Raw genomic sequence first — 25,219 nt, 5'->3', positions numbered from 1 at the left:
AGAATACAGACTGGAATCAGTCTGGAATCAGACTGCTTTGGTTTGAATCCCACCTCCACTGAACAAGTTTCTTCAGGCTAAGGAGGATCCAAGGTGCTATAGGAGGGAAGAATAGTGGACAAGTCTTACGGAGAAGATGAATATCTTGCAGAATCTCACATTTCATCAGGAACTCTTGATACATCCATTTCCACTCAACTATTCCTCCCCTAGTCTTAAAGAACAGTATGACATTCAGTTGCTAAAAATCGTACTTAGTTCTTCATGCATCTGGCTACAAAATGGCCCTAATTCTTCATCTCTCCCTGTATCCATGACCTTGCTGTGTGACACTGTAGTTCTCACTAAAGGCAGAGGCTATTTTCATACCCCTTGAGGTATGGGCTGGTCCCAGGACTTGTTTTGGCTAACAGAAAATTGTGGAGGTGGTTATCAGTTCTGAGCCTAGCCCTTAAGCGACTTTTTGTATTTCTACTTGCTCACTTTCATTTCTGCCACAGGCAGAATGTGCCCAGGTTATCCTGCTGGACAAATGTGTATGGTAAAGCCAGTTTACCCCACTCATCCCAGCTGAGACCTAGAGATTAACCAACAGCCAGGCAAATCCAATTATGACAGCAAGTCCAGCCAATATCAGCAAATCTACCTAGCTAGCCACTCCAGGCACTTACTGTTGTAGGGCACTCAGGTTTGATGATTAATTTTTATGCTACAAGAGATAAATGATAGTCCCTGTGACTGCATTTTCTTACATCCCAGGCATATCAGTTACATTACACAAAGCCCTAAACTTCTACCTACCAAACAGATCTCAAATCCATCTGCATTGCTCTACTCTAGACTAAAAATCATTACCAGCTCACCTGAACTACTACTATTGCTTTCTCTGCTTCCACTCTAGATGCTTATAATCTGTTCTTCAAATATCCGGGAGACTGGTGTAAATCAGATCACCTCAGTCATTACCCTGTTCAAAACGCTTTAATTTCTTCTTACTGCTCTAAGAATACAATCTAATTCAAGTTCCTCACCATGACCTCTAAGCCCAGCATAGTCTGCCACATGGCTGGGATTATTCTCTCAAAAATGGTTTCTTCAAAGAAATGTGAAATCAGTTCCTATTAAGAAATCTCTGCATGTAGAGGTGCCTGGGTGGCTCAGTCAGTTAAGCTTCCGACTTCGGCTCAGGTCATGATCTCACGGCTCGTGAGTTTGAGCCCTGCATCGGCTCTGTGCTGACACCTCAGAGCCTGGAGCTTGCTTCAGATTCTGTGTCTCATTCTCTCTCTGCCCCTCCCCCACTTGTGCTCTGTCACTCTGTCTCTCAAAAATAACTAAATGTAAAGAAAGCTCTGCATGAAGAAAGGAATATTATTTTGGTAAATGTACCAAAATATATCAAAATGAAATAGTTTGTTTGGCAGACAGAAACTGAAGATCTGATTTTTCTAAACAACAAAAAATTAAGGTGGAGAATAAGAGGAGAGGAAGAAAGAAAAAGGAACAACACATTGGTGATCCAGTGTATAACACCGAAACAACAGAAGGGTACGGTCGGATGAAAAAGAGATCCACATTTGGGGCTTTAGAAGTCAAGAGGTCAAAACAATGCTTTGGGAAGCATAGAGCCTAGCTGTTTTCTGACTTCACCCAAGAGAGAATATGGAGAAATGGGTTATCTCTGAGGTAAAAGGTATTAGCTGGAAGATTAGACATGAACTCACACTCCCTAAGCATGAGCATTGCTGAATATCACTTAATATTTGTACAGAGTACCTTGAGCTAAAAAATGCTTTTGCATACTTCCTTTGTTTTATACCTGAAGAACTCCGGGTTCCGTGAGGTTCAGTGCACAGTAATTAGTTTTCATTTTGACTTTAATAAAGCATGCTAACTTGATGACTCACGTGATCCATGAGTCTATAAGTCTTCCAGGAATGAACTTTGACTTATATTTTTTTAAATGACCCTCAAGCCACTGATTTCTAGGATTGAAACAAGTTGAGAAATAAAGGCTACCAAAGATGCAAAACTAAATTCAAAAATCACCAAAATTAATTCCTGTTCTTAAGCAACATGGCTATGGTCCCAGAATACCAAAGTCAACACAGGAATACCTATGAAAGGCATTTGGTACAGTCATGGGCACTCATCAGATTGGTGTTCATCTCCCAGAAAATGCTCTTCAATAGAAAATGCAGTTTGTCAGTGCTTCATCATTCAGCTGGTATAGGTTTTCTAGCACCTGGCTGCCACAAAGCCTTCTACTTTGGCCCCTTGCAATAGGAGGTAAAAATGAAGAAAAGCAGCTGGGTTATAGCATTCCTGGAATTTCTCTTCAGTGGAATGACAGTGGATAGTGGACAGGTATCACAACATGGCCCATAACTCTACTCAAGAAGAGACACTTCTGAGCCAACAGAAGTGGTGCAAGAGATAGAAATTCCTTTTAACATTGCTTCCTACACTGCCTACTCTGCCTTCTCTCACTCTGCTCCCTTTACCAGATATTTTTTTTTATCTTCTCTGTGCCCATACCCTGCGTGTCACTTAGATTCCAACTCACTCTACTTCCCTATGAAGTCTTCCAACTATTACATCCCCCAGTGATCTCTTTCTTTAATAAATATATAAAAATCAGAATTCATTCTCTCTGCATTGCTAAAACATCTCTCTCTCTAACACACACACACACACACACACACACACACAGTATGTACTTCAAGTATTTGTACCATATTTCAATCCAGAAATCTATCCTTATCCTTTTTTCTACCTTTTATTTCTCCAATGCATTTACCAATCATAAAATTTGATCAGTCCATCTCTGGAATATCTCTTGAATCTGATCATTCATCTCCAACCCCAACACATCCCCCTACATCAGTTACCTTTACTTGTTTGGTCTGTAATTTATCTTGCCCAAATCTCCCTTTCCAATATATAGAATGTAAGTAAAGTAGTCTTAGTAATGCAAATCTGAATAACACATTTTGGTGATTCCTTGTGTTCTCAAGATATGGGTCTCAATTTCTTTACCTAGTTTACAAAGCTCTACATAATCTGGCCTATGGTTATCTCTAATCTAGCTTCATCTTTCAACATTTCCCCAAATCACACTCACTTCTAGACTTTTGTAAATGCTACCAGCCATGCCTGAACACTCTTCTCCCTGCCCTTTGACTGGCTAACTTTTACATATTCTTCTTATCTCAGCTTAGAGACTTCCTCAAAAATCCTCTGGGACCTCCATATACCAATATAGATATTCATCCTATGTGATACCACAGTATCCTATATTATCAACATTTTACAGAGACAGAGCTCTTAGTTCTAAACAATGAAACCGACTTCAGTTAATCAAACAGCACACAAATATTTTAAATATTAGGTAGCTAATAGAATCCCTGAGATGGCTAAAGGTTGGGGCTTGGATAATACCAGGCCAGTGATAATACACCAAGCCCCACTGTCAAATGGCTCCATGGAGGCACTATGACTGCCTTGGATGAGCAGAGACACAGCTGGTGCTGGGCACTGGGTACTACCATGAGTACCCCTGCCCCTTCCTCTGATTGGTGGAGCCCAGGTCACAAGTCTGTGCCCTCACTGCAAGGAAAGCTGGAAAAATAAGCTCTTGCCTTCTGTCTTGGGATGCCCAGGTTAATCATTTTGTTTAAGAGCTCTGGGGTGAATAGCCATAACTACTTCTTAATTTCAAAATGGATAATGAGTTTCTCAAAAAATGTTAAAGTTATCAGCTTGTATAGTATATATTTTGTCCATTTCCAGTAGGCAGTACCATGTCTGTTCTGGCAAACTGAGGCTTATGGAAATGTGAAGGAAATAAGGCCATCTACTCTCTGAGGTCTCCCCACATACCAATGAACAGGAAGGTGAGGTGGAGAGCAAGCAAGTATTAGTGACAGGCAAGGACATGAAAAGGGCTCATCCTTAGCAAACTGGAAGGACATAAAGTCCTCAGCCTCATTGTAACTGGGGTGCTGAATGGGGCCAATGAAGCAGCCAAAGAGGGTTGGAGGTGCTGCAATATGCTTCCATAACACTCCATATCATGATTATTCCAATCATGGCACTTAAAAAATTTTATTCAATAGTTTGTTAGTTTCTTGTTTTCCTTGCAGAATTACACCATCTGTGATGACGGGGACAATGCCCATCCCTGTCTGACTCATAGACGATATGTAATAGATGTTTTAAAAAGATGTAAGTGAGTGAATAAATGAGGGTGAAGATGAGGGCACAGAGGTGGTAGAGGGAGGTGAGTGCCAGAGAATAGTGCCAGTTTCCAGTGGGGTGACCCGGATCAGCTCAGGCCTGATGCTAGCCACTCCCACACAGCTTCTTTCTTTCCAATCCACTTGTCATTCTCTTTGGGAAGGATTGAGGTCTCTGGAAAACAGCCAAAAAACTGTTATGGGAACGGCAAGCCCAAATAATGCTCAAGCATCAGGAGGATCTAAGTGCTGAAAGCCACTTCTGTTCCCCTTCTCTCAGCTGAGGGGGTGGGAAAGGGTTTGGAAAGCCCTAACTCCTTTTAGAGAGACTTAGAAGGCATATAAAGGCCCCTGGTTGAGGACTTGCTTCCTCATTCTGCACTTCGTGCCAGAACTCTCAATCCTTCTCTGAGAGAAAATGTCCATCCAGTAAGTATCTCTGAGAGATGTTTTTAAATGCCTTAGTGGGTCGATAGTAAATGGGCTATTTCAAGGGGTCCCGAAGAGGATTGATGGCCTGTTTATGGGAGGCCTCCAGTCTTGACAGGGAAAATTTCTTCCTATTTATATATTGAAGCATATATCTAGCACTTAGGTCTAAATTACTGTGGGATTTTTGTGACTGGGCCTTGAAAGCAGTGGTGAGCATGAAGGTTGTAATGAGGCAGGTCTAGGTTCCAGCCATTTCCTAGCTATGTGATTTTGGACAAATTACTTAACTTTTTGTAGTCTATGTTTTCCCATATATAGAATGAGCATACAAGTATTTACCCATTGTGGTGACATAAATGAGCTAATAGCATACAAAGTTCTTTTTATGGTGTGCGGCACATAGTAAGTGCTTAATAAAAGATGGCTATCATAATTAGGGAGTCTGATCAGAGTTCCCACTCTAAGAAGTTCTAAAATGGAGCCAAAGTGAGGAGGCAGAAAATAAAAGCAAGAATATTACCTGAATCTCCTAGTCAGACTATTTTTAAAGGGCACCATAACTCTTGGAGACTGTTGAAGAAATGAGATGATAGGAAGAGATGATAGTATAATATAGGTGAGTAACAGAGAATGAGTTACTAACCCAAAAAGCTGTCATCTCCCTACTCTTGGAGATTCTTTATGAAGCAAGAGAATCAACAAAGCAGTGCAACAGGGCAGGGTAATTCTGTGGGAAGGACTCTGTCGGGAAGTCAAGAGATAGCAACAGGATTAGTTGATTTCAGAAATATGGGAAAACTGCAGAAGGCAGAATTAAGTCCACCATGACATTAAACGGGAGGTCATTTCCCTTCACATCAAAGGTGGAGGACTGACCCAGGGGCCCTGCCTTGCAAACCTGGTGACTTTTCCAGCCCCCAAATACCATGTGCTCCCAGCAAAGGCTAGACTGGCAGTGGTGCATTGTTGTTGATCCAGAGACTGCCTTCTCTCCTGAAGCTGTGCCTCTGTCTCAGTGGACTTTTTTGAGTATCAACATGGGCTTCTTCCCCCATTATTTCACCTTTTCAGAGTTGAACATCCTGCTGGTGGTTACAAGAAACTGTTTGAAACTGTGGAGGAACTGTCCTCACCACTCACAGCTCATGTTACAGGTTGGTCTCACCGGTCTTGAAACCATCTTCTCTTTTTTGTCGAGATCCCTCTTCACTGGCTTTTGTTCATTGGCATCTCTCAGTAGTGTTTCCCACTGTGGGCTACAGACAGGGGAATCTGGAGGTGTGGCCTTTTTGTATCAGAAACCTATTTCCTCTCATTTACCCTTTATTTCCCTAATGTAGAAAAATCCTGCCTGATTGGAATCCCTTGGGGACTGAGACTACACCTTTGTCATCTTTAAACTAGTCAGTGCCTAACTCAGTGTCTGGCACATAGTAAATTTCCTATAAATGTCTGTTCCATCAGTGTCCGGATAAGTGAGGACTGGGTGACAAGCATCTGGAAACATTACAATAAAGGGTGGTAGGTTTCGTGCCTGTTACATTGCTTCTGGAGTCAGACAGATGTAGGTGCTAATTGCAGCTCCATTATTTTACTGGCTGTGAATCTCACAAGTTACTTAAACTTTCTGAGCCTCAGTTCCCTTACCTATCAAAAACCAAACTTTCCCTTATGGGGATGTTGTGAAGATTGAGTAAGACTAATTGAAAGATTCACCTAGTATTCAACACAAAGCAATCAATAAGTAGTTATTATTACTATTGTTAGCATCATTCAAAGACCTCATATGACCCGTACAGCATCCTTGCTTGGATATGGCAAGTCTCTCCCCTACCCCCATTTCCTCTTCTGTAAAATAGAAGAGATGAGCCAAATGCTCTTTCTCAGCTAGATTCTGATGCTGAGAATCTGAGATTCTGATTGCTAGGCTCTAGCAATGAAATTAATGTTATGCCTTTAGTTAAGTCATGCTCTCTTAAAGTTTTTATCAGAACTATAAATTCTTAGGAAGCAGGCTGCTGAAACTGAACTGTTGGGAATAATCCATTTGTTTAAAAAAAGTTGGTAAGGATTATGCAAACACTGCACTTTTCAATAGATAAAAGGGCACAGACCTTACCGCTTAAACTAAAAGTCGTAGGCCTTTGTTGTGTACCCCTCATTTTGCAGATGAGGACACTGAGCCCTAGAGATGTCACATGGCAAATCCTGAACCAGAATCCAGGTCTCTGACACCCAGCCCTGTGCAATTCCTGCTACAGCAGGTTAACCTTCATCTGGACAGTAGCCCATACCCTCAATGGACCCTAGATTTCAAAAAGCCAGTATTATTGTTCCATTTAAATGCTCTTCTCTATTGAAATATCTTTTATAGTGTTTTGATCCCTGCTCCTAATCTACCTCTCCTATTCCTCACTCCATCAAAATATATCAAGAAATTTGAATTTTTTCTTAAAAGGCAAATGTATTGATTCCTGGGGAAATCTGTTAGGTAGAGAATCCATTTCCTCAAGGGCCTTTTCCTTGTCTCCTTCCAACCCTTTATCCAAACTCAGGCATTGTGACATTTCCCGCCACTTGGTCTCCTAGTGAAAGGAGAGTCAAGTCAGCAGGCATTTTTGTCAGGGATGCCCAGCATGAGAACTGGGAATGAAAATCACTGCCAGCTTTACGAAGAGGCTGCCCAATTGAGCTGCTAATATAATCACCACACCTTACCAGGGATGAGCACAGCAAAGGGCAGGAGTAAGAAGCAATGTTCTATGTCTCGCCTTCATCACAGGCAGGATCCCCCTCTGGCTCACTGGCAGTCTCCTTCGATGTGGGCCAGGACTCTTTGAAGTTGGATCTGAACCATTTTACCACCTGTTTGATGGGCAAGCCCTCCTGCACAAGTTTGACTTTAAAGAAGGACATGTCACATATCATAGAAGGTAAAGAATGCTAGGTCCTACTCCTCCTAGGGGTGAGACCTAGCTCAGCTCTTCCTCCTACGTGCTTCTGAACCTCTTGAACCCAAGAGGAGACCTATATATTTGCTTACTCTCAGAATCCACTGGGCCAGTGCATTTGCATAGGTACCTGGGAGGTGTGCCATGATAAAGAACCTAAGAACTAGAGCTTTGGGGTCCAACATGCCTGACTTCAAATTCTATATCTACCAGACACTATTTATCTAGGTGGGCAACGTTTGGCAAGATGTTAATCTCTAATTCTTGGTTTTGTCATCTCTAAAATGAGAAATAATAGAGTCTACTTCAGGGTTCGTTACAAGGATTAAATGAAGCACCTGGGAAGCATTCAGTAATAATAAGTTGTTATTATTACAGTTACTGTTATAGTTATTAGACCATTGGTTTTCTTGACTCCTTTTCTTTTTTAATAATCAGAAAGGCCCCTGGGAAGGAGGGAGTGGGGCACAAAGAGGGAAGGACCAGGGGCGCCTGGGTGGCTCAGTCGGTTGAGCGTCCGACTTCGGCGCAGGTCATGATCTCACCTCTGTGAGTTCAAGCCCTGCGTCGGGCTCTGTGCTGACAGCTCGGAGCCTGGAGCCTGTTTCAGATTCTGTGTCTCCCTCTCTCTCTCTGACCCTCCCGCATTCATGCTCTGTCTCTCTCTGTCTCAAAAATAAATAAACGTTAAAAAAATTTTTTTTAAAAAAACAAAGAGGGAAGGACCAGATTATGTCATAATAATACAAGAAACAGAAGTTTTCTAAAAACAGGGGATTGTTGCTAAAAGGCTTGAAGGCTTAAGCCATCACTCCAGGAAGTACCCATTAACACCACAATAAATATGCTTTAACATTCAGACCTGTTAGACACTTTGTTGATCACCACAGGTATCAGGAATTCTGAAGAGCAAATGGAGGCTTGAAGTAGTCAGGATACCTCAGAAGGTAATAGAAGAGAATTCGATCAGATCAAGCAAAAATTTAGCTAAGAAGTCAGAGAAAGCTTTCATATGCTCACTAAAGACCTTGGTACTTTTTCCTCTTCATAACTTTGTTTCTTCATCTATGACACTTTAGACACTTATTATACAGATTGCAGGAAGTGCAAAATCAGATTTTAATTGATTTTCCATGTGAGAAATCCTAGGCAATGTATGGGATACAGTTCGGGAGTTCTGCCTGTGCAAGATACTGGATTCAAGAATACCCTACTTTTAAAACTAGCAAAACAAATTTTACAATTGAAGAAAAAACAAGAGTGACAAAGACAGACTGAAAAGAATATAATTCAACACACCATGTTCTGTATTTCTCCACTCAGTGTAGTTGATGGGTTATAGGCTACAGGAAGCTGGAGGTCTTATGTGAACTACCCACTGCATAGTGTGATATGGAGAAATGCGTGTTTCCTGGCTTGGGTCAACTTGAGTTCTAACCTAGCTTCATTACAGACGCCAACCGCTTAATTTCCGTGCTTGGACACAGCAAGTCCAAGCCACGAGCCTCAATTTCCTCATCTGTCACTGGGAGGTTTGTAAGGCATAAATTCAAGCTCACAGCATTGTCTCTTTCTTTCTTAGTCACCCCGAGAAAGTGACCTGACAATACTCTTTATTCTTGAGGTAGTGGATTTAGGATTCCACATTCTCTCTGACCATTCTCAGCTCCATATGGACATACTGACTGGCCCTGCCTATGACCCTTTGCCATGTCTCTGTGTCCTTCAGGTTCATCCGCACTGATGCTTACGTTCGGGCAATGACTGAGAAAAGGATCGTCATAACGGAATTTGGCACTTGTGCTTTCCCAGATCCCTGCAAGAATATATTTTCCAGGTTACTGAAACTCAACGGCATATTATTAAAGACATTTTACATTAGCGCTTCTCTCTCATGGCTTGGAAGTTACTGGACTGAAAACTCCATTTGTTTCTGCAGGTTTTTTTCTTACTTTCGAGGAGTGGAGGTCACTGACAATGCCCTTGTTAACATCTACCCAGTAGGGGAAGATTACTATGCCTGCACAGAGACCAACTTCATTACAAAGATTAATCCTGAGACCTTGGAGACAATTAAACAGGTAGGACACAGTGCTCAGGCAACATTGCTCAAGACTTTAGAATTTGCACCCTACCATTAATTGTGCAGTTTGGGGGAAAGAACACGAGATCCAGATAGATTAAGTTTCACCTCCTTGCTTTGTCACCAACTACTACCTAATGTGAGAGGGCAAACTTTGTTCCTTCATCTATGAAATTTTAAACACTTATAATACGGGTTGAAGGAAAATCTTTAAAAATGCTTAACATATTCATTCATTCATTTGTGACACAAATATTTATTCAGTCCCTTCCATGTATCAAAACTTACACTAGATGCAAAGGACACATCAGTAGGTAAGACAACATGGGTAAGACAAAAATCTGGAATAAGTTATTGAGTTAATGGGAAGCTATTGAAAGTTTTTGCTCAGAGAAATGGTATAAGCAGAGCTGCGCTTTAGGATATTTAATCTGGAAGGTGTGTGGGAAGAAAGAAGAGATAAGAGATGGTTAGGAGACCAGTTAGGGGAATTTAAGACCAAAACTAGAAATTCAGTGTAGTGTAAATAGAAAGGAATAATAGTCCCAACACTAAGTCTCTATATCAATAGCTGATTTATCATTCTCAGCAGACTATTTACTAAGGCTTAACATATACTCTCAATAGCTCATTCTTGTTTTTAATGTATGTTTGTAATCATATAAGAGTATGTGTTAGATCATTTAGAGAAGAACTTAAGCTGAGTTCTTTTGTTTTTTTTAAGTTTATTTATTTTAAGAGAAAAAGCATGTGAGAGTGAACAGGGGAGGGGCAGAGAGAGAGGGAGAAAGAGAATCCCAAGCAAGCTCCCTGCTGTCAGCGCAGAGCCCATCATGTGTGACAGGGCTCGATCTCACAGACCATGAGATCATGACCTGGGCCAAAATCAAGAGCCAGCTGCTTAACCGACTAAACCACCCAGGCACCATGGAGCTAAGGTCTAAACCATTCATTTAACTCTGATAAGTAAACCTGTACTCAAATTGCTATGGGAATATAATTGCAAATATAATGTTCATGTATGGCTTCAAAACAGCCTTTATTAGGGGTCAGGTTCCATTGTCAACAGCACTGTACCTTGTCTTCATATAAAAATATAGTTTTAAAAATCTGAAACTTTTTTATTACTATTACTAAAATAGCTTCCTAACCAGTGCCTTTGCCTCTAGCCTGATTCTCTTAAATACAACTTCCTTAATTCAGTAGAAGCAATGTTTCTAAAATTCAGGCGTAAATGTGTTACGGTATCGGAGGCATCCACAGTTTCTAAAATAAAGTCCAAACAGGGCTTTGCGGCCGCCTGATTCTTCTTTCTCCTCCTGCATGCATGCCTTTGACAGCAGCCATGTTCGATGACTAGTAATCCCCAAACAGCACGTGCTATTTCACAACTCAATGCCTGTACATCAGTGTTCCCACTCCCTAGAGCACACTGTCATCCTTCTCCACCTGATTAACTTTCACTTGTCTTTCAAGCATTAGTTGGAGTCATTGTCCTTGAGAAACCCTGCCTAATCTCCCAGTCTGGGTTAGATGACCCTTCTCTACAGATACCATTTTGCATTTACCAGCAATGTACTATATTTTATATACAGCGCTATCAAATAGAACTTCCTGTAATGATGGCAGTATTCTATACATCATTGTCCAAGTGCTATTGAGCACTTGAAATGTGACTACTATGACTGAAGAACTGAATTTAAAGTTTTATCTAATCATAATTAATCCACATTTTTATTACTACATGTGGCTACCATATTGAACAGCACAAGTCTAGACTACAGTTGTTGAAAGCAAAGACCATCTCTGTTTTCCTAGACCCTGGCACAGTAATATTAGCTCAATGAGTACTTGATAAATGAATGAATGTCTTGCCTATTATTTAAATAAGAATGCTAAAAAGTCCCTTTAAAACACATTCTCCTAATCAAATAGAAAGAATTGTGGTTAAATAAATATATACCTCATCAATTATTCATTCGATAAATCCGTGTTGAGCCAGTCCCACGTAGAAATTCTAGTGCTGATTTTGCCAGCATGTGGCTCTGTATCCTTGAAAAAGTCACTTGACCTGTCTGGGACCTCAGTTGTTCTTTCTATAAACAGAGAGGTTTATGCTAGATTTGTGATTCTGAATTTCTTATGAGACTCCAAATTGAATTAAAGCGCTAAATCTTCTCTCCAAAAACATTTGCATTTAATTTAATTCCAGGAGATTCATGGTTCTCCTGAAGTCTATTTAGGTTAAGACTCTATACTAAATAGAATCTTGGGGTTTCTTTCAGTTCCAAATTTATACTCTCCACAAGACAACAGGTTTGGTATTTAGATTATACTATACAAATTTGCCATTTTTGTAAAATAAAATTACTGCACATAAGCAGTTTCACACAATTTACCTAATAAAATAAGGGGGATATAAAGAAACCCCAAGATTCAAATTACCACTTTGAGGACAACCTGCATGCGCAAAAGGAAAGTGGCTAACTAGAGTAGCATCTGGTATACACTGAAGAGCACAACCAGGGACATCTCCCAAGATTTCAGAGGTGTTGGGGAGTCAGCATGGGGGTCAGAGGAGAGCTCTGCACTGAAAACGGGCATTCAGGCAGACCTGAAAGAACCCAGAAAGATGCAAAGAAAGAGAAAATGCACTTAGGGTGAGGCTGCAAGTGGTAGCAGTGAGGTCAGACCTAGAGACCAAAGGGGTAATACAATCTTTCTCTTTACATAGATGACCTTTGCTCTCTTTCCATAGGTTGATCTTTGCAACTATGTCTCTGTCAATGGAGCCACTGCTCACCCCCATATTGAAAGTGATGGAACTGTGTACAACATTGGTAATTGCTTTGGGAAAAATTTTTCAATTGCCTACAATATTGTAAAGATCCCTCCACTACAAGCAGGTCAGTTTACCAATTTGACTCTTCCTAAAACAAGTATCTATATTATGAGAAAGCTACCAGAAATACAGAATACCAGATCAGAATACCGGGATAGCACTATATATGGTGAAATTATTCTCAGAATGCCCTTGCCCCTATCCTACCAGGGACCGATGGTTAAGGGCACCATAGCAGAAAATGACAACTTGAAACTATAGAAAGCGAGTGGCCAAGTTGTTTTCTACAATGTTTCAAAAATATTGTGCATATGTGTATTTGATCATATAAGAGTTAGATTAAAGTTCAGGAAATGTTTATTGAGCACTTATTCATGTGCCAGGCAAGATTAAATTTTTAAACCAACCTATATGTATGAATAATTGCATGTACACATATATGAAAGTGTACTAAGTATTTTGTGTGTGTTTAATTCCCCAAACTCCAAACAAATCTATTAACTCATGTTAATATTATAGAGAAAGAATATTAAAACAGAAAGAGAGTACTCTTTAGAATTCTCCATTCATCCTCCATTCATTGCCAGAAATTTGATAACATCTTGGTGACAGAACTATTTGAATAAAAATGGATTTTTGTTTAGTATTGGGTAGCATGGTTCTGAAGATACAGTTCCTGAATCAGCAGCATTATTTGGGAAGCTGCTAGAAATCCAGATCCCCACCCGTGGTTGACTAAATGAGGAATTCTGGGTGTGGGCCCGCAGTGAGGATTTTTAAGAAGCTCTTTATGTCATCCTGAAGCACACTAAGGTTTGAAGACCACTGACCTAGCAGTAAACAAACTTTTATGTGCTTAAGAATTACTGTACAGAGCTAATGACACAAACCCACATACACTGTACTTTGTAGGAAACTTAAGAGATTATAAAAGGCATTTTGACCATACAAAAGTTTGCCTTTACTCCCTGACTTAGCACCTACCACCTCCAGTTGTACTATGTGACTCCCCTGTTCTCTGCCTGCACATCACTATTTGAGTGCACTTTTCCAAATCTGCTGCTATTTGGATTTTCCTGGGTGACTGCAGCTTCTCATGAAATTTCCCTAAGAAACACCAATGACTGAGAAAATGAAAATAAGCTCTAAAACAAAACAAAACAAAACAATCAAGATCTGGAAATGTATTTCTTTACTTGCATGAGCTGTTCTAAATGCTTTGTATTAAAAGAGAAAAGAGAGGCTTTTTCCAAAGCCTTTTAAAACCGCTTTATTTCAGACAAGGAAGATCCAATAAGCAAGTCAGAGGTCGTTGTACAATTCCCCTGCAGTGACCGATTCAAGCCATCTTACGTCCATAGGTAACTTGAAGGCCTGCTATGAATCTTCAGGAAAACCAAGTTTAAAGATCTGTTTTGCCTACCTTTGATACCAATCCTGATCATGACATTTTCTTGCAGAAACCTAAATTTAAATGTAATTAATTTCACGTAGGCACTGTTGATTCATATAACTGAGCATACCTCATGTGCACGTATTTCTTTGTGGTTTGAAAATCAGTCCTTCCCATTCACAAGTTTATTTGTGTTTCTAAACAGTTTTGGTTTGACTCCCAACTATATTGTTTTTGTGGAGACGCCAGTCAAAATTAACCTGTTCAAGTTCCTTTCTTCATGGAGTCTTTGGGGAGCCAACTACATGGATTGTTTTGAGTCCAATGAAACCATGGGGGTAAGACTTACATTTACTTACCAGATTCATGCTTCTGAAGAAGGTGTTTCATAATGTATGCTGTTTTCCTTTTTAAATCCATCAAAATATTTTCCTCACTTTTCAAGGTTTGGCTTCATATTGCTGACAAGAAGAGAAGAAAGTATCTCAATAATAAATACAGGACCTCTTCTTTTAATCTTTTCCATCACATCAATACTTACGAAGACAGTGAGTTTCTGATTGTGGATCTCTGTTGCTGGAAAGGGTAAGAAAGGACATTGGATAATATTATGTCTCCAGTCACTCCTAGAAATTAGGGACATTTTTCAGCGATGCTCTCAATATTTAATCTGAATTACATCTAGAAAAATAAAGTATGCTTAAGTCGCAGAATATAATTGAGAAAGCAGTAGGAAGGCTAGGTAATCAGAAGCACTCACAAACTGAATATTAAAACCACGGTTAATGACTGAAAACCGATCAGGTCTATGAACCTGACCTGAAACTAAAAAGTGCTATGACCTGATAAGTAAATTTAAACTTAACTTCACTGCAACTTGACAAGATCCCTTGGCGGGGGGGGGGGCTTGAACTCCACCCTCTCTGGATTTGAAAGAAAAAGGCATGCTTTCTTCAGAATACCGAGTCACCAAAAAGACAGTAGCCTCTAAAGACACAGATGGAATGATGATGGAGAAGCAGAACAGAAAGTATCATATAAGTCTGCTGTTATTTAAACATATCCATGAGGCAGGTTGGTTTGTTTGCTTGCTTGCTTTTCATGCAGCATGAGCATGGGCAGCAGCTTATGGCTCTAATATACCTGGGTCATTAGCAGGTTCTGAGTTGGAGAATGAAGGACAGGCAGGCACTTGTTCTTTTAAAAGGCATGGATTGTCTCTCCGAAATCATTTGCAATTGTCTGCGCTCATGTCTGACTTCTTACTTTTGCAGATTTGAATTTGTGTATAATTACCTATATTTAGCCAATTTACGTGAGAACTGGGAAGAAGTGAAAAAAAATGCCAGAAAGGCTCCCCAGCCTGAAGTCAGGAGATACGTACTTCCTCTGAATATTGACAAGGTAACCACCCTCTACACAGATTTCAGATATAACCAGAATGTTTCATCTCTCTCAGGATTTGTTCTCCTGCCTTATGTTTATACATAAAATCTTGAAATTTTAGAGCTGGAAGGAACTTTAAAAATATACTAATTCAACTCCCCTCATTTAACAAATGAAGAAACTGAAGCTCCAAAGAGTGACATGACTTAGCAAAAGCCAATGGCAGCAGAGCCAAAATGAAAACCAGGTTTTGATTCTAAATCTGCTGTTCTTTCATTTGCAAAATCCTTTAAAAATATGTTTTCTCGGTGAATAGTGCAGACCACTGATGCCTAGGATCCTTTGTCAATAGTATAAATAATTTAATTCAAATAATTTGAAATTCTAAAGCAATGAAGCTTAAAAAAGTACCCCTGTAGGGAAATCGGCCCATTATTTTGGTTTTCTGCAAACCATCTGAAGATACCACCACAGGATAAACACCATTAATAGCCTTTGGCAGTCATCTTTTCATCTCTGCTTTTTCTTCCTTGTATTTAGTGGCTCTCTTTTTAGAATATTAGATTAACATCAAGAAATTTTAGTGTGATAGAATACCAGTCAAAATCAAGAAAAATATAATTTTTACAATAGATACATGGACACACACTGGGTAAGACAGCTATATGGAATGTAAAACACTGTACTCAAAGCTTAGATCAGATGTACTGGGAAATAAACCCAGTTTAGAACTAGACACTATTGCTCTTAAGCAAGCTTGTAAGCTCTATGAAGAATGAGAAAAGAAGAGAAGGTTGAGGTGGAGTAAATGAGCTTCTACAAAGGCAGGGAGGGATTAAAAAAGCAAAACTTGATACAGAAGTATAAAGAAGTTGGTGGAGCTGATACATTAGGAGCATAGAGGAGATGGGCATGGGGCAGAGAGACTGGAAAGACAGATTGGAATGATTTTATATGGGACTTTAAGCACTTCTAACTTGGCCCTCAGGAAGCATATCTCTGGTATATATAGTTTAGTGCCCATAAAATACCAAATGAATGAGTCCATTGATTTTAGTGAACTCTTATTTGACTAGTAATGGTAAAATCACAATCATCTTTAAATTAAGGAAATAAAATAAGATCATTTAACTTAAATATTCCTTACCTCAGTGTCTTCACATTCAAAAAGAGGAAAAAGGAAAGATTTTCCTAAATGTGTAGCCATCACTGTCTGAAGAAAGACCACCCAATTGTAAAATAAGGAACTTCAGTGATGATGAAAAATGGCTAATGTCACCCGAGACCCTACCTTCACTTTCTTCCAATAGTTATTAATTACCCACTGTAACACAGCATCGTACTAAATTATTTCAGTGCGTACATCAATAGGATATGCTCTTGCTTTCCTGGAACTCATCACCTAGTGTGGTAGGGAGGAGGAAGGTGATTCAGTAACGATAACACATGTCAGCATGAGACAAGTAGTGTGAGGGAGGCATAAATTGCTTTGGCTATTCAGAGGATGGAGCAGTCACACTTGTTTGGAGAGATTCATGGAACACAGTCATTTGCAATATTCTGGCAGAAGAGATGAAATTGAAGCAGATCAACTTAAGGCAGAAATAATAGTTTGAGGAAAGACAGAGAAGTGGGGAGGGGCAGAAAAGCAGCAGGAACTGACTTAATCCAACTAGTTGGAACATAAGCATAAGTAGTGGAATACATTGTTGTGGGGGGGGTCGATGAGAAAGCTTAAAATGCAGGCTGGGGCGCCTGGGTGGCTCAGTTGGTTAAGCATCTGACTCTTGATTTTGGCTCAAGTCATGATCTCATGGTTTGCAGGATGCAGCCCCATTTGGGGCTCTTCTCTGTGAGTGCAGAGCCTGCTTAGGATTCTTTTCTTCCTCTCTCTGTCCCTTCCCCACTCACACTCAGTCTCTCTCTCAAAATAAATAAACTTTTAAAAAAAGCAAGCTGGTAATCTCTGAAGGCATTTTTTTTAAGTTCACTTATTTGAGAGAGAGCACAAGCAGGAGAGGGGCAGAGGGAGAGAGGGAGAAAGAGAATCCTAAGCTGATAGCACAGAACTCTACGTGAAGCTTGATCTCAGGAACTGTGGGATCATGACCTTAGCTAAAACCAAGAGTCAGAGGATCCACAGACTGAGCCACGCAGGTGCCCTCTTTTGAAAGCTTTAAGGCCAGGATAAGAGGTGGTACTTTATTCGGCAGGTGATGGGAAACAGTGAAGGTTTCTGAGCAGAAGGAAACCATATTCAGAGCTAGGGGACTGGGTACTAAGTGTGCTGATTTGCATGGTTCTCTCTACTACTAAATGTCCGCCTTCCCTGAACAAGTCACTCAATCACTGTAAGTTCAGTTGCCTGCTCTGAAACCCAACTAAAGTGGACTAAATAATAACGAGGGTCATTTGCAGCTTTAATAACTTGATTTTCTAAAATAAATTTCTGAATAAGTGCTACTGGAAGTGTAAAAAGGACAGAGATGGGGACCTGCGATAGAAGACAATTAAAATCACTCAGGTGAGAGAAAAATGTAGTACCAGGAACAGGCAAACACAGACAAAAATAAGAGCTCCTAGAGGTGGAATTACAAGGGTCTTGCATTTGATTGGATGGAGGAATGAATTAAATCTTTGATATGCAAAATATCATAGAGATCCTGTAAGCCTACGTGTCTAGAATAGTGATACCTTTGGAAATAGGGAGTTAACAGGCAGAGCAGGTGTGGGGACAAATATGAATTGCAAAACTATGAGAAAGAGAGAGGATAATGAGTAAGGAGGTTGATTTCACGTCAAACAGAGCCAGGCTTGAGTTTCAGCTCTGCCACTTACTAGCTGGGTAATTTAACCTTAAATTTCCTTCTCTTGGTCTGTAAAGGGAAACATTTAACCTTGTTAAATTTCCTTTTCTTTATTTATAGCCATCTTACTGGGTTGTTGTGGTTGATAAATGAGTTGATATATGTCTGTTATTAAATAGAGCCCTTGACACAAAGTAAATGCTAAATAAATATTCGTCATCATCATCATCATCAACAACAACAAAATCAGTACCAAAACATCTTCATGAAATATGCTTCATGGGCTTTCATACATCAATGCAGGGCCTTGGGAGATCAATTAGAATTGATAGTTACTGATATTGAAATGATGATCAACTATATGAGAACACATAGATGAGACTGCTAACAGGAAAAAATAAATCTTATTTCAAAATACATTTTTTAAAAGAAACTTACCCATTTGCTTATTTTAAAAATGAATTTGATAGCCCAGAAAATGCTGAGAGAAGAAAAGATGGCCAGGCATGGAAGTTTGGGAAAGTGTCATGTACAGAAGTTGGTATAAAAAGAGGAGACAGAAAGGGAGAGAAAAAGTCTTTAAAGAGCCCTAACTAGAGCTAAGAGAGGGCAATGCCACATTGGATAGGGCAAGAGGGTTTCATCAGTGCCCACTCCTATGGGCGAGTTAAAAGGATGAAGACTAAAAACCACACACTAGATTTGGTGATCTCCAAAGGGAGGAGGGTGAGAGAGGCAGCAATCAGGATTCAAGGCACTGAAGATGAGCAAGTGGTAGGATGTGGGAGCACTTACTGTAGTCCACACTGAAAAGTTTGGCAGTGAAGGGAAATATCGGTCATAAATTAGGAGAAGGAGAGATAAGAAAGAGATTGAGGGAAGGGCTAAGGAGAGGAAAGAGTACAAGATGAGTGAAATTTCCAGTCTACTGATTAAGCTAATGGTAGCATCTTTAAAATACATCTTTATTTTTTTGAATAGGCAGTGCTTTCAAATGGTCAAAAATCAAAATGATATGAAAAAGTACACACTGGGAAATCTCACTCCAACTTCTGTCTACATCCAGTCCATACCGCCTCCATTCACTTTCTATGTGTAACTTTTCATGTCTTTCCTTTTCTTTGGTTTGTTTATGCGAATATAAGAATACACACACACACACACACACACACACACACACACACACACGCATACATGTAACTATTATTTCCCACTCTCATACACAAAAAGTAACTTTCTATATCCACTGTTCAGTGCCCTACTTTTTTCATTTAACAATATATGCAGAAGACCTTGCTGTTTTCAACTGCACAGTATCCTGTTTGTGAACACACCCAAGTCCCACACTGCTGAGCAACAGAATTGTTTCCAATCTTTGGCTGTTACAGATGTTATGAGGAATAACTTTGGATATGTGTTCTTTCATACATGCATAGATATATGAAGAGGATAGATCCTCAGAAGTGAGATTTCAGGGTTAAAGGATAACTGCATCTATTAAAAAAAAGTGGGGGGATGAAAAGGAGGAGCTAGTTTGTTGGGGAAAGCAAAAGTAATGTTACAGATTTCTTACATAAAAAACTTTATTTACCAATAGAAAAAATAAGATAGAATGAAGTAAGATAATCAATTTAAACTTACAAGTTCATAAATAAGTCTGACATAAGCATTTGATCTCTTCTACCCCAAAACCACCAAGTGACTTAACGCTCCATTTCACAAAATCTCATAAAACTCTCTCCATTTCTCTATTTGCTTTTTATCTCCCACCCCTTCCTCTACTATTTCCTCTTAATGCACCTCTTAATACACCACCAGAAAAATCCCCTCCATCCTCCTCTTAGAATGTTCCTCTTTCTCCTTCTCCTTCTCCTTCTCCTTCTTCTAATCAAAACCTGGCTTTCTTCCGAGGATACTGATCTCTCCAGCAGCAACCTCCAGTCTTCTACAGCCCTTATATCACTTGGCCTGGGGTTAGGGTAGGGGTTCTCTTTGTCCCACTTTTCTGCATCCAGATTCACTGTTCCTTCCATCCACTCTTTAAATATTCCAATTTTAAATCTCACTTCAAGAATTATATAGTCAAGTGACATATACACCTCTCATTCCCTCATTATTGTTGCCATCTACGAACCACCACTCACTCACTTCCCCTCCTGGCTCAATGTCACACTCCCCATATCTACTCCTGACTCTTGGTCATTTCCATATATACATCATAGGTGATTTTTCCAACAACTTGTCCTCTCAGTTCCTTGACCTCTTGCACTGATCGTGTCTTCCACTCTATCTCAGCCACTCACTCCCCATAGTCACACACTTGACCCTGCCATTACCTATGACTGTGCTCCTTCCAAAATCTTAGTTTTGTGCATGACATACTCTGACTATCACCTCCCATCTTTCAAGATCACTTGTCCTACTGTGATTCTTTCCAGGAACCTCCAATCCACTGAACCTACCACCTTCTCACTATACCTCACTCCACTGAGAACTTACCTGTACTCATTACTTAACTAAAATTCCATTGTCAACAATTATAATCTTAGATCTTCATTTCTCTTACCTTTATTACTTTATTGAACTCATTTGTCAAAACCACAATCCTAGTTAAATTCAACTCTCCACCCACTCTACACTTGTACCTCCAAGGCTGAAATTAGGTGCTGAAAACACACAATCATGTTAATTGGTTCATTTTTAAATACATGACCACAAACCTCACTGCTACATTTCTCAACTTCATTTACTCTCCCACTTTGCTAGTTAAGTATTTCACACCCTCCTCTCTTCAAACTTCTAACACCTCCCACCTCCACACTCATACTCAGCTGATGGCTCTGCTTCCTATTTTACTGAAACAAATGAAAGAAATCAAAAAAGAACGTTATACTCCTGCCACCACGTCTCCCCACCCACCAGCATCTGTACTTGTATTGAATTATCTTTCATCCCACCCAGAACTAATCCTTCCCATTTTCCCTTCCTTACCCACTCAAGGACATCACCCAAGCAATTCTCCCCCTTTCCTGTATCATTACTCTCCCTTCTCACTGGATCACTCATATCCTACCATTATTTCGGCCTCTTACAAAATCCTTCTCTTGACGCTTCTTGGCCCCATCGGCTATCCTCATTCCTCTTCTTGTATATTACCTCTTAATGCGAGAGGGCACTAGAACTCAGCCCTTCTTTTTGTCTTCTTTTTGTACATTCATTCCTTTTGTAAAGACTCATACTTTAAAGCAGCCTATATTCACATTTTCAACTTCCTTTCAACTCAAGCTTCATATATGCTACTACCAACTCCAAGTCTCCATTTAGCTGTCCAATAGACAGCCCAAGTTTAGTAAGACAAAATCTAAATTTCTCCTCTTCCTCTACCAAACCATTTACCCCACCTGCAGTAGTCCCCATCTTTGTTGTGACAGCTCCAACCTTTAATTATTTAGGCCAAACACCTTGGAGTCATCCTTGACTCCTCTCTTAATTTCATGCCTCTTCCCCACCCCATAGCCTATCTATCAGGAAAACCTCATGACCCTACCTTCCACTTCTCGCTGACTCCAGTGCTACCTAGTCTGAACTCCAGTTCAGCCTAGTCTGAACTACTGTTTTCTTTTGACTGGACCACTACATGACAGACTAGTTTCCCCAACTGCATTCTTGCTTCCCCCCTACTCCCAAGGGTAGTCTCGACAGAGCAGCCAGAGTGATTCTTTTAAATATCATAGCATGCCAATCCTCTGCCCAAAATCATTCCACGGCTTCCCATCTCTCACTCAGAGTAAAAGACCAAGTGCTCACAATGACCTATAAAGCTGTACACAAGACAGCTCTACCCTCCTCTCCAGCTCCTTTTCCCCAGGCTCAATTAGTTGCAGCCACACTGGTCTCTTTAATGTTCTTCAGCTATATTTGGCATCCTCCTACCTTAGGCCTTTGCACTGTTTATTCTCTTTGTTTAAATGTTCTTCCTGCCCTGTTGATTTCTTCACCCCTTGCAAGTTTTGTCCCAAATGTCACCTTTTTGATGAAGCCCACCCTCACCACCGAATAAAATTGTAACTCACCTACCCTTCACACTTTTGATCTTCCTAACTCTGCTGTATAGTTTTCTCCCCGTACTCATGACACACTATACACTTTTAAATTATATTTATTGTTTATGTTCCCCAACTAGAATGCAAGCTTCATGAGGAGAGGGAGTCTATTCTCTGAAATATCCCAAATGTCTAAAACAGAATCTAGCACAAAACATGTACTCAAGTATTTGATATACATATTAGTAAATAAATGTGTTCCTAGAAAGACCTCATGGTATCCTTTCATAAAATAATCTGAAAATCACAGGGCGGGATAAGGGGTTGACAGATCTTAGACAACATCTGGTCCAAGAGTTTTTCTGCATTTTTTTTGACAACATAACTATATGATTTTTTTCAAGCAAAATCAAAATATATCCCAGCAATAAAGATACATTGTATCTTTATAGTACAGATAAACACCAAATGAATCCCTAGAATTTGAAGTCTTTTGTCATTCTACAGGTAAACATTTTTTTTTTCCTCAGAGGCCCTCCCTTAGAGCCCTAAATTTTCTTTGAGGACAATTTCATTGGGCACATGTGAAGATTAAGGGCCTAGAGGTTACACAACTTTCCCAGGAATACATAGGCAGTGACTCACACAGGCACAGACAGCTTTCCCAGTAGTGCACTTGGTTGGGTTTGCTTGCCTGTAGCTGTCTGCACTTCTCCTCCCTACACATTGATTTAAGAAACAAAGACCTCAAGAGACAAAACTCAGGAAGACTGCATTTATGGCGGCTTGATTTTTTCCTTCCTTCTCACTGAGGTTTCTGTTATCCTCTTTCCTTAGGCTGACACAGGCAAGAATTTAGTCACACTCCCCAACACAACTGCCACTGCAATTCTGTGCAGTGACGAGACTATCTGGCTGGAACCTGAGGTTCTCTTTTCAGGGCCTCGCCAAGGTGAGATGATTTAGTGAGGGAACAAACTGTTCCATTCAGAAATTAACTTGAGTTTTCCTAAGCATGTCCTCTATTTTGTAGCATTTGAGTTTCCTCAAATCAATTACCAGAAGTATGGTGGGAAACCTTACACATACGCGTATGGACTTGGCCTGAATCACTTTGTTCCAGACAGGGTAATTAATCCATCTTACCTAATGCTAGAAAAGTAGTTTGTGTCCTCTACTAGCCAAGTAAAGCACATTGACTGATTAATTGATCGATTTCTCTTTCTTGCAAGCAGCTCTGTAAGCTGAATGTTAAAACTAAAGAAACTTGGGTATGGCAAGAGCCTGATTCATACCCATCAGAACCCATCTTTGTTTCTCACCCAGATGCCTTGGAGGAAGATGATGGTAATGAAAGCAATAGATATGTCTGAACACTTTCTTTTTATTGAAATTCTATATGTTAGTGCATTAGGAGAGAAGCCACAGTGATTACTCCCTAATGTTCAGATGTGATCCTTAATACTACTGAATGGGAAGCACTAAAGAATTTAAACTTATTTGAAAATAAGTTTCATCTATGGCCAATATCACTGATCACTCATGGGAAAACGTTAAAGCACCATCTGTGTCATAATGGAACATCATTGTCTACTCTAGATGGAGGGAAGGTGAAGAGAGAACAGCGTGAATTCTGTTTTTGCCTTTTCTGATTTAGATAAATTTCTGAAAAAGGGTAGACTTCTAAGGAGAGAAATTGAGTATTTTAACAGATCAAAGAGAATGAGAACGAGGCTTTGTGCCTCTGCTTTGGGTTTGTTCTTTTATAGTAAGCCAGAGCTACAGCCTGTAACACAGCAACTCAATTACAAAGCATCAATCTTTGTTAACTATTGATTAGCTGAGACAGGAAGGTAGATTATACTCTCTAAGATTAAAATATGGAAAATCACAGATAAATGAATAAAATAAAGAATTATAGAGCCATTTCAGGCTGAAAAATTTTACAAATAGAGCCAACCCAGACAAAACTGCAAAATGCTCCCATTTTGTTAGAAGGAAGTAAGCTTCTAGCTAGGTCTTGGAAACTACAGAAATAATACACCTTACTGTTTTCAAAGTCTTTTAATATATATTTTTCATCTGATTGTCACACTTTTTTTGCAGTAAGTTATGTTAAATCTTATGTTACAGATAAGAGCACAGATCCATTCAATTAATAAGATTTTAATAAACAGCTAACTCTGTCCTAGTAATTGTATTATGCTACTGGGATATAACAAGTATCCCAATGACAATCCCAGAGACAAGACAGATATGGTCACTCCCTTCCTAAAGCTGATACTGTAGGGAACATAAAGAGTTTGAAAGACCTCTTCAGGGTGACCACATTTGTCAGTGCAATACCTTCTATATTATTTCAATGACATTTAATCTATGGTCCTGGGATTTTTTTCCTTCTTTTAATTTAACATTGCCTTCCTTACTTTTGATTAACAGGTGTAGTTCTGAGTGTGGTGGTGAGCCCTGGGGCAGGACAAAAGCCCGCTTATCTTCTGATTCTGAATGCCAAGGACTTGAGTGAAGTTGCCAGGGCTGAAGTGGAGATTAACATCCCTGTTACCTTTCATGGGCTGTTCAAAAAATCTTGAGCACATTCCAGCAAATTATATTTCTATTGACAGAACTAAGAGAAACAGTCAGGTCTGCAATCAAATTCTGTTCAATTTTAGCCTGCTGTATTATATGGTTTTAACTTGCAGATGCACACAATTTTTGCAATATTTTACAGAAAGCACAAAGTTGAGCAAGCAATTCCTTTACAAAAAAAAAAAAAAGTACGTATTTAGATAATCATGCTTTCTCTGAGACAGACAGACCATAAGTAAAAACTCTATATAGTTAGTAATCAAATAGAAAATGAATGTGGATTTATCAAACTTTTTGGTTCCTATTATAAAAGTGTATTTTAGGTACCCATCTGCTCCAAGTATTTTTTAACATTTAAAAGCCAAAGTTCTCTATACCAGATTTGTATGTGGCTTTGCTGAGTCAAAGCAGTATCAAGCAAAAAGGCTTAATTCCTAAATATCAGACCAAACTTT

General features: G+C 39.6%; 1 protein-coding gene and 1 long non-coding RNA gene across 5 annotated transcripts in view; one reads left to right on the top strand and one right to left on the bottom strand.

Annotated features, from left to right (window-relative positions):
- LOC109502383 overlaps positions 1-14,435 on the bottom strand; it is a 44,514-nt gene extending 30,079 nt beyond the window's left edge. For 2 of the 3 annotated variants that reach the window (XR_006583709.1, XR_006583710.1), the window contains exons 1-2: positions 14,299-14,435; positions 11,668-11,800 (exon numbers count right to left, since the gene is read on the bottom strand). This is a non-coding gene — a long non-coding RNA (uncharacterized LOC109502383). Of the gene's footprint in view, positions 1-8,483; positions 9,326-11,667; positions 11,801-14,298 lie in introns of those variants that run through there. The other variant, XR_006583712.1, reaches the window with a different exon arrangement.
- RPE65 (retinoid isomerohydrolase RPE65) lies at positions 4,544-24,983 on the top strand. 2 transcript variants are annotated; one of them, XM_003990180.6, is made up of 14 exons: positions 4,544-4,667; positions 5,742-5,824; positions 7,453-7,603; positions 9,351-9,458; positions 9,561-9,702; positions 12,463-12,610; positions 13,826-13,907; positions 14,145-14,277; positions 14,385-14,524; positions 15,214-15,343; positions 23,013-23,127; positions 23,209-23,303; positions 23,411-23,522; positions 24,615-24,983. In XM_003990180.6, the coding sequence occupies exons 1-14, from the start codon at positions 4,657-4,659 to the stop codon at positions 24,764-24,766; spliced, it is 1,602 nt and encodes a 533-aa protein (XP_003990229.1). In that variant the 5' UTR covers positions 4,544-4,656; the 3' UTR covers positions 24,767-24,983. The 2 variants fall into 2 exon arrangements, with proteins under 2 accessions (XP_003990229.1, XP_044890705.1); XM_045034770.1 differs by lacking the exons at positions 4,544-4,667; positions 7,453-7,603.
- The last annotated feature ends 236 nt before the right edge of the window (positions 24,984-25,219 follow it).

This window comes from Felis catus, chromosome C1 (genome assembly GCF_018350175.1).
Source record: "Felis catus isolate Fca126 chromosome C1, F.catus_Fca126_mat1.0, whole genome shotgun sequence".
In the NCBI taxonomy this organism is placed as follows: Eukaryota; Metazoa; Chordata; class Mammalia; order Carnivora; family Felidae; genus Felis; species Felis catus.
Note: the sequence above shows the minus strand (reverse complement) of the source record. Positions and strands in the feature narration are given on the sequence as shown.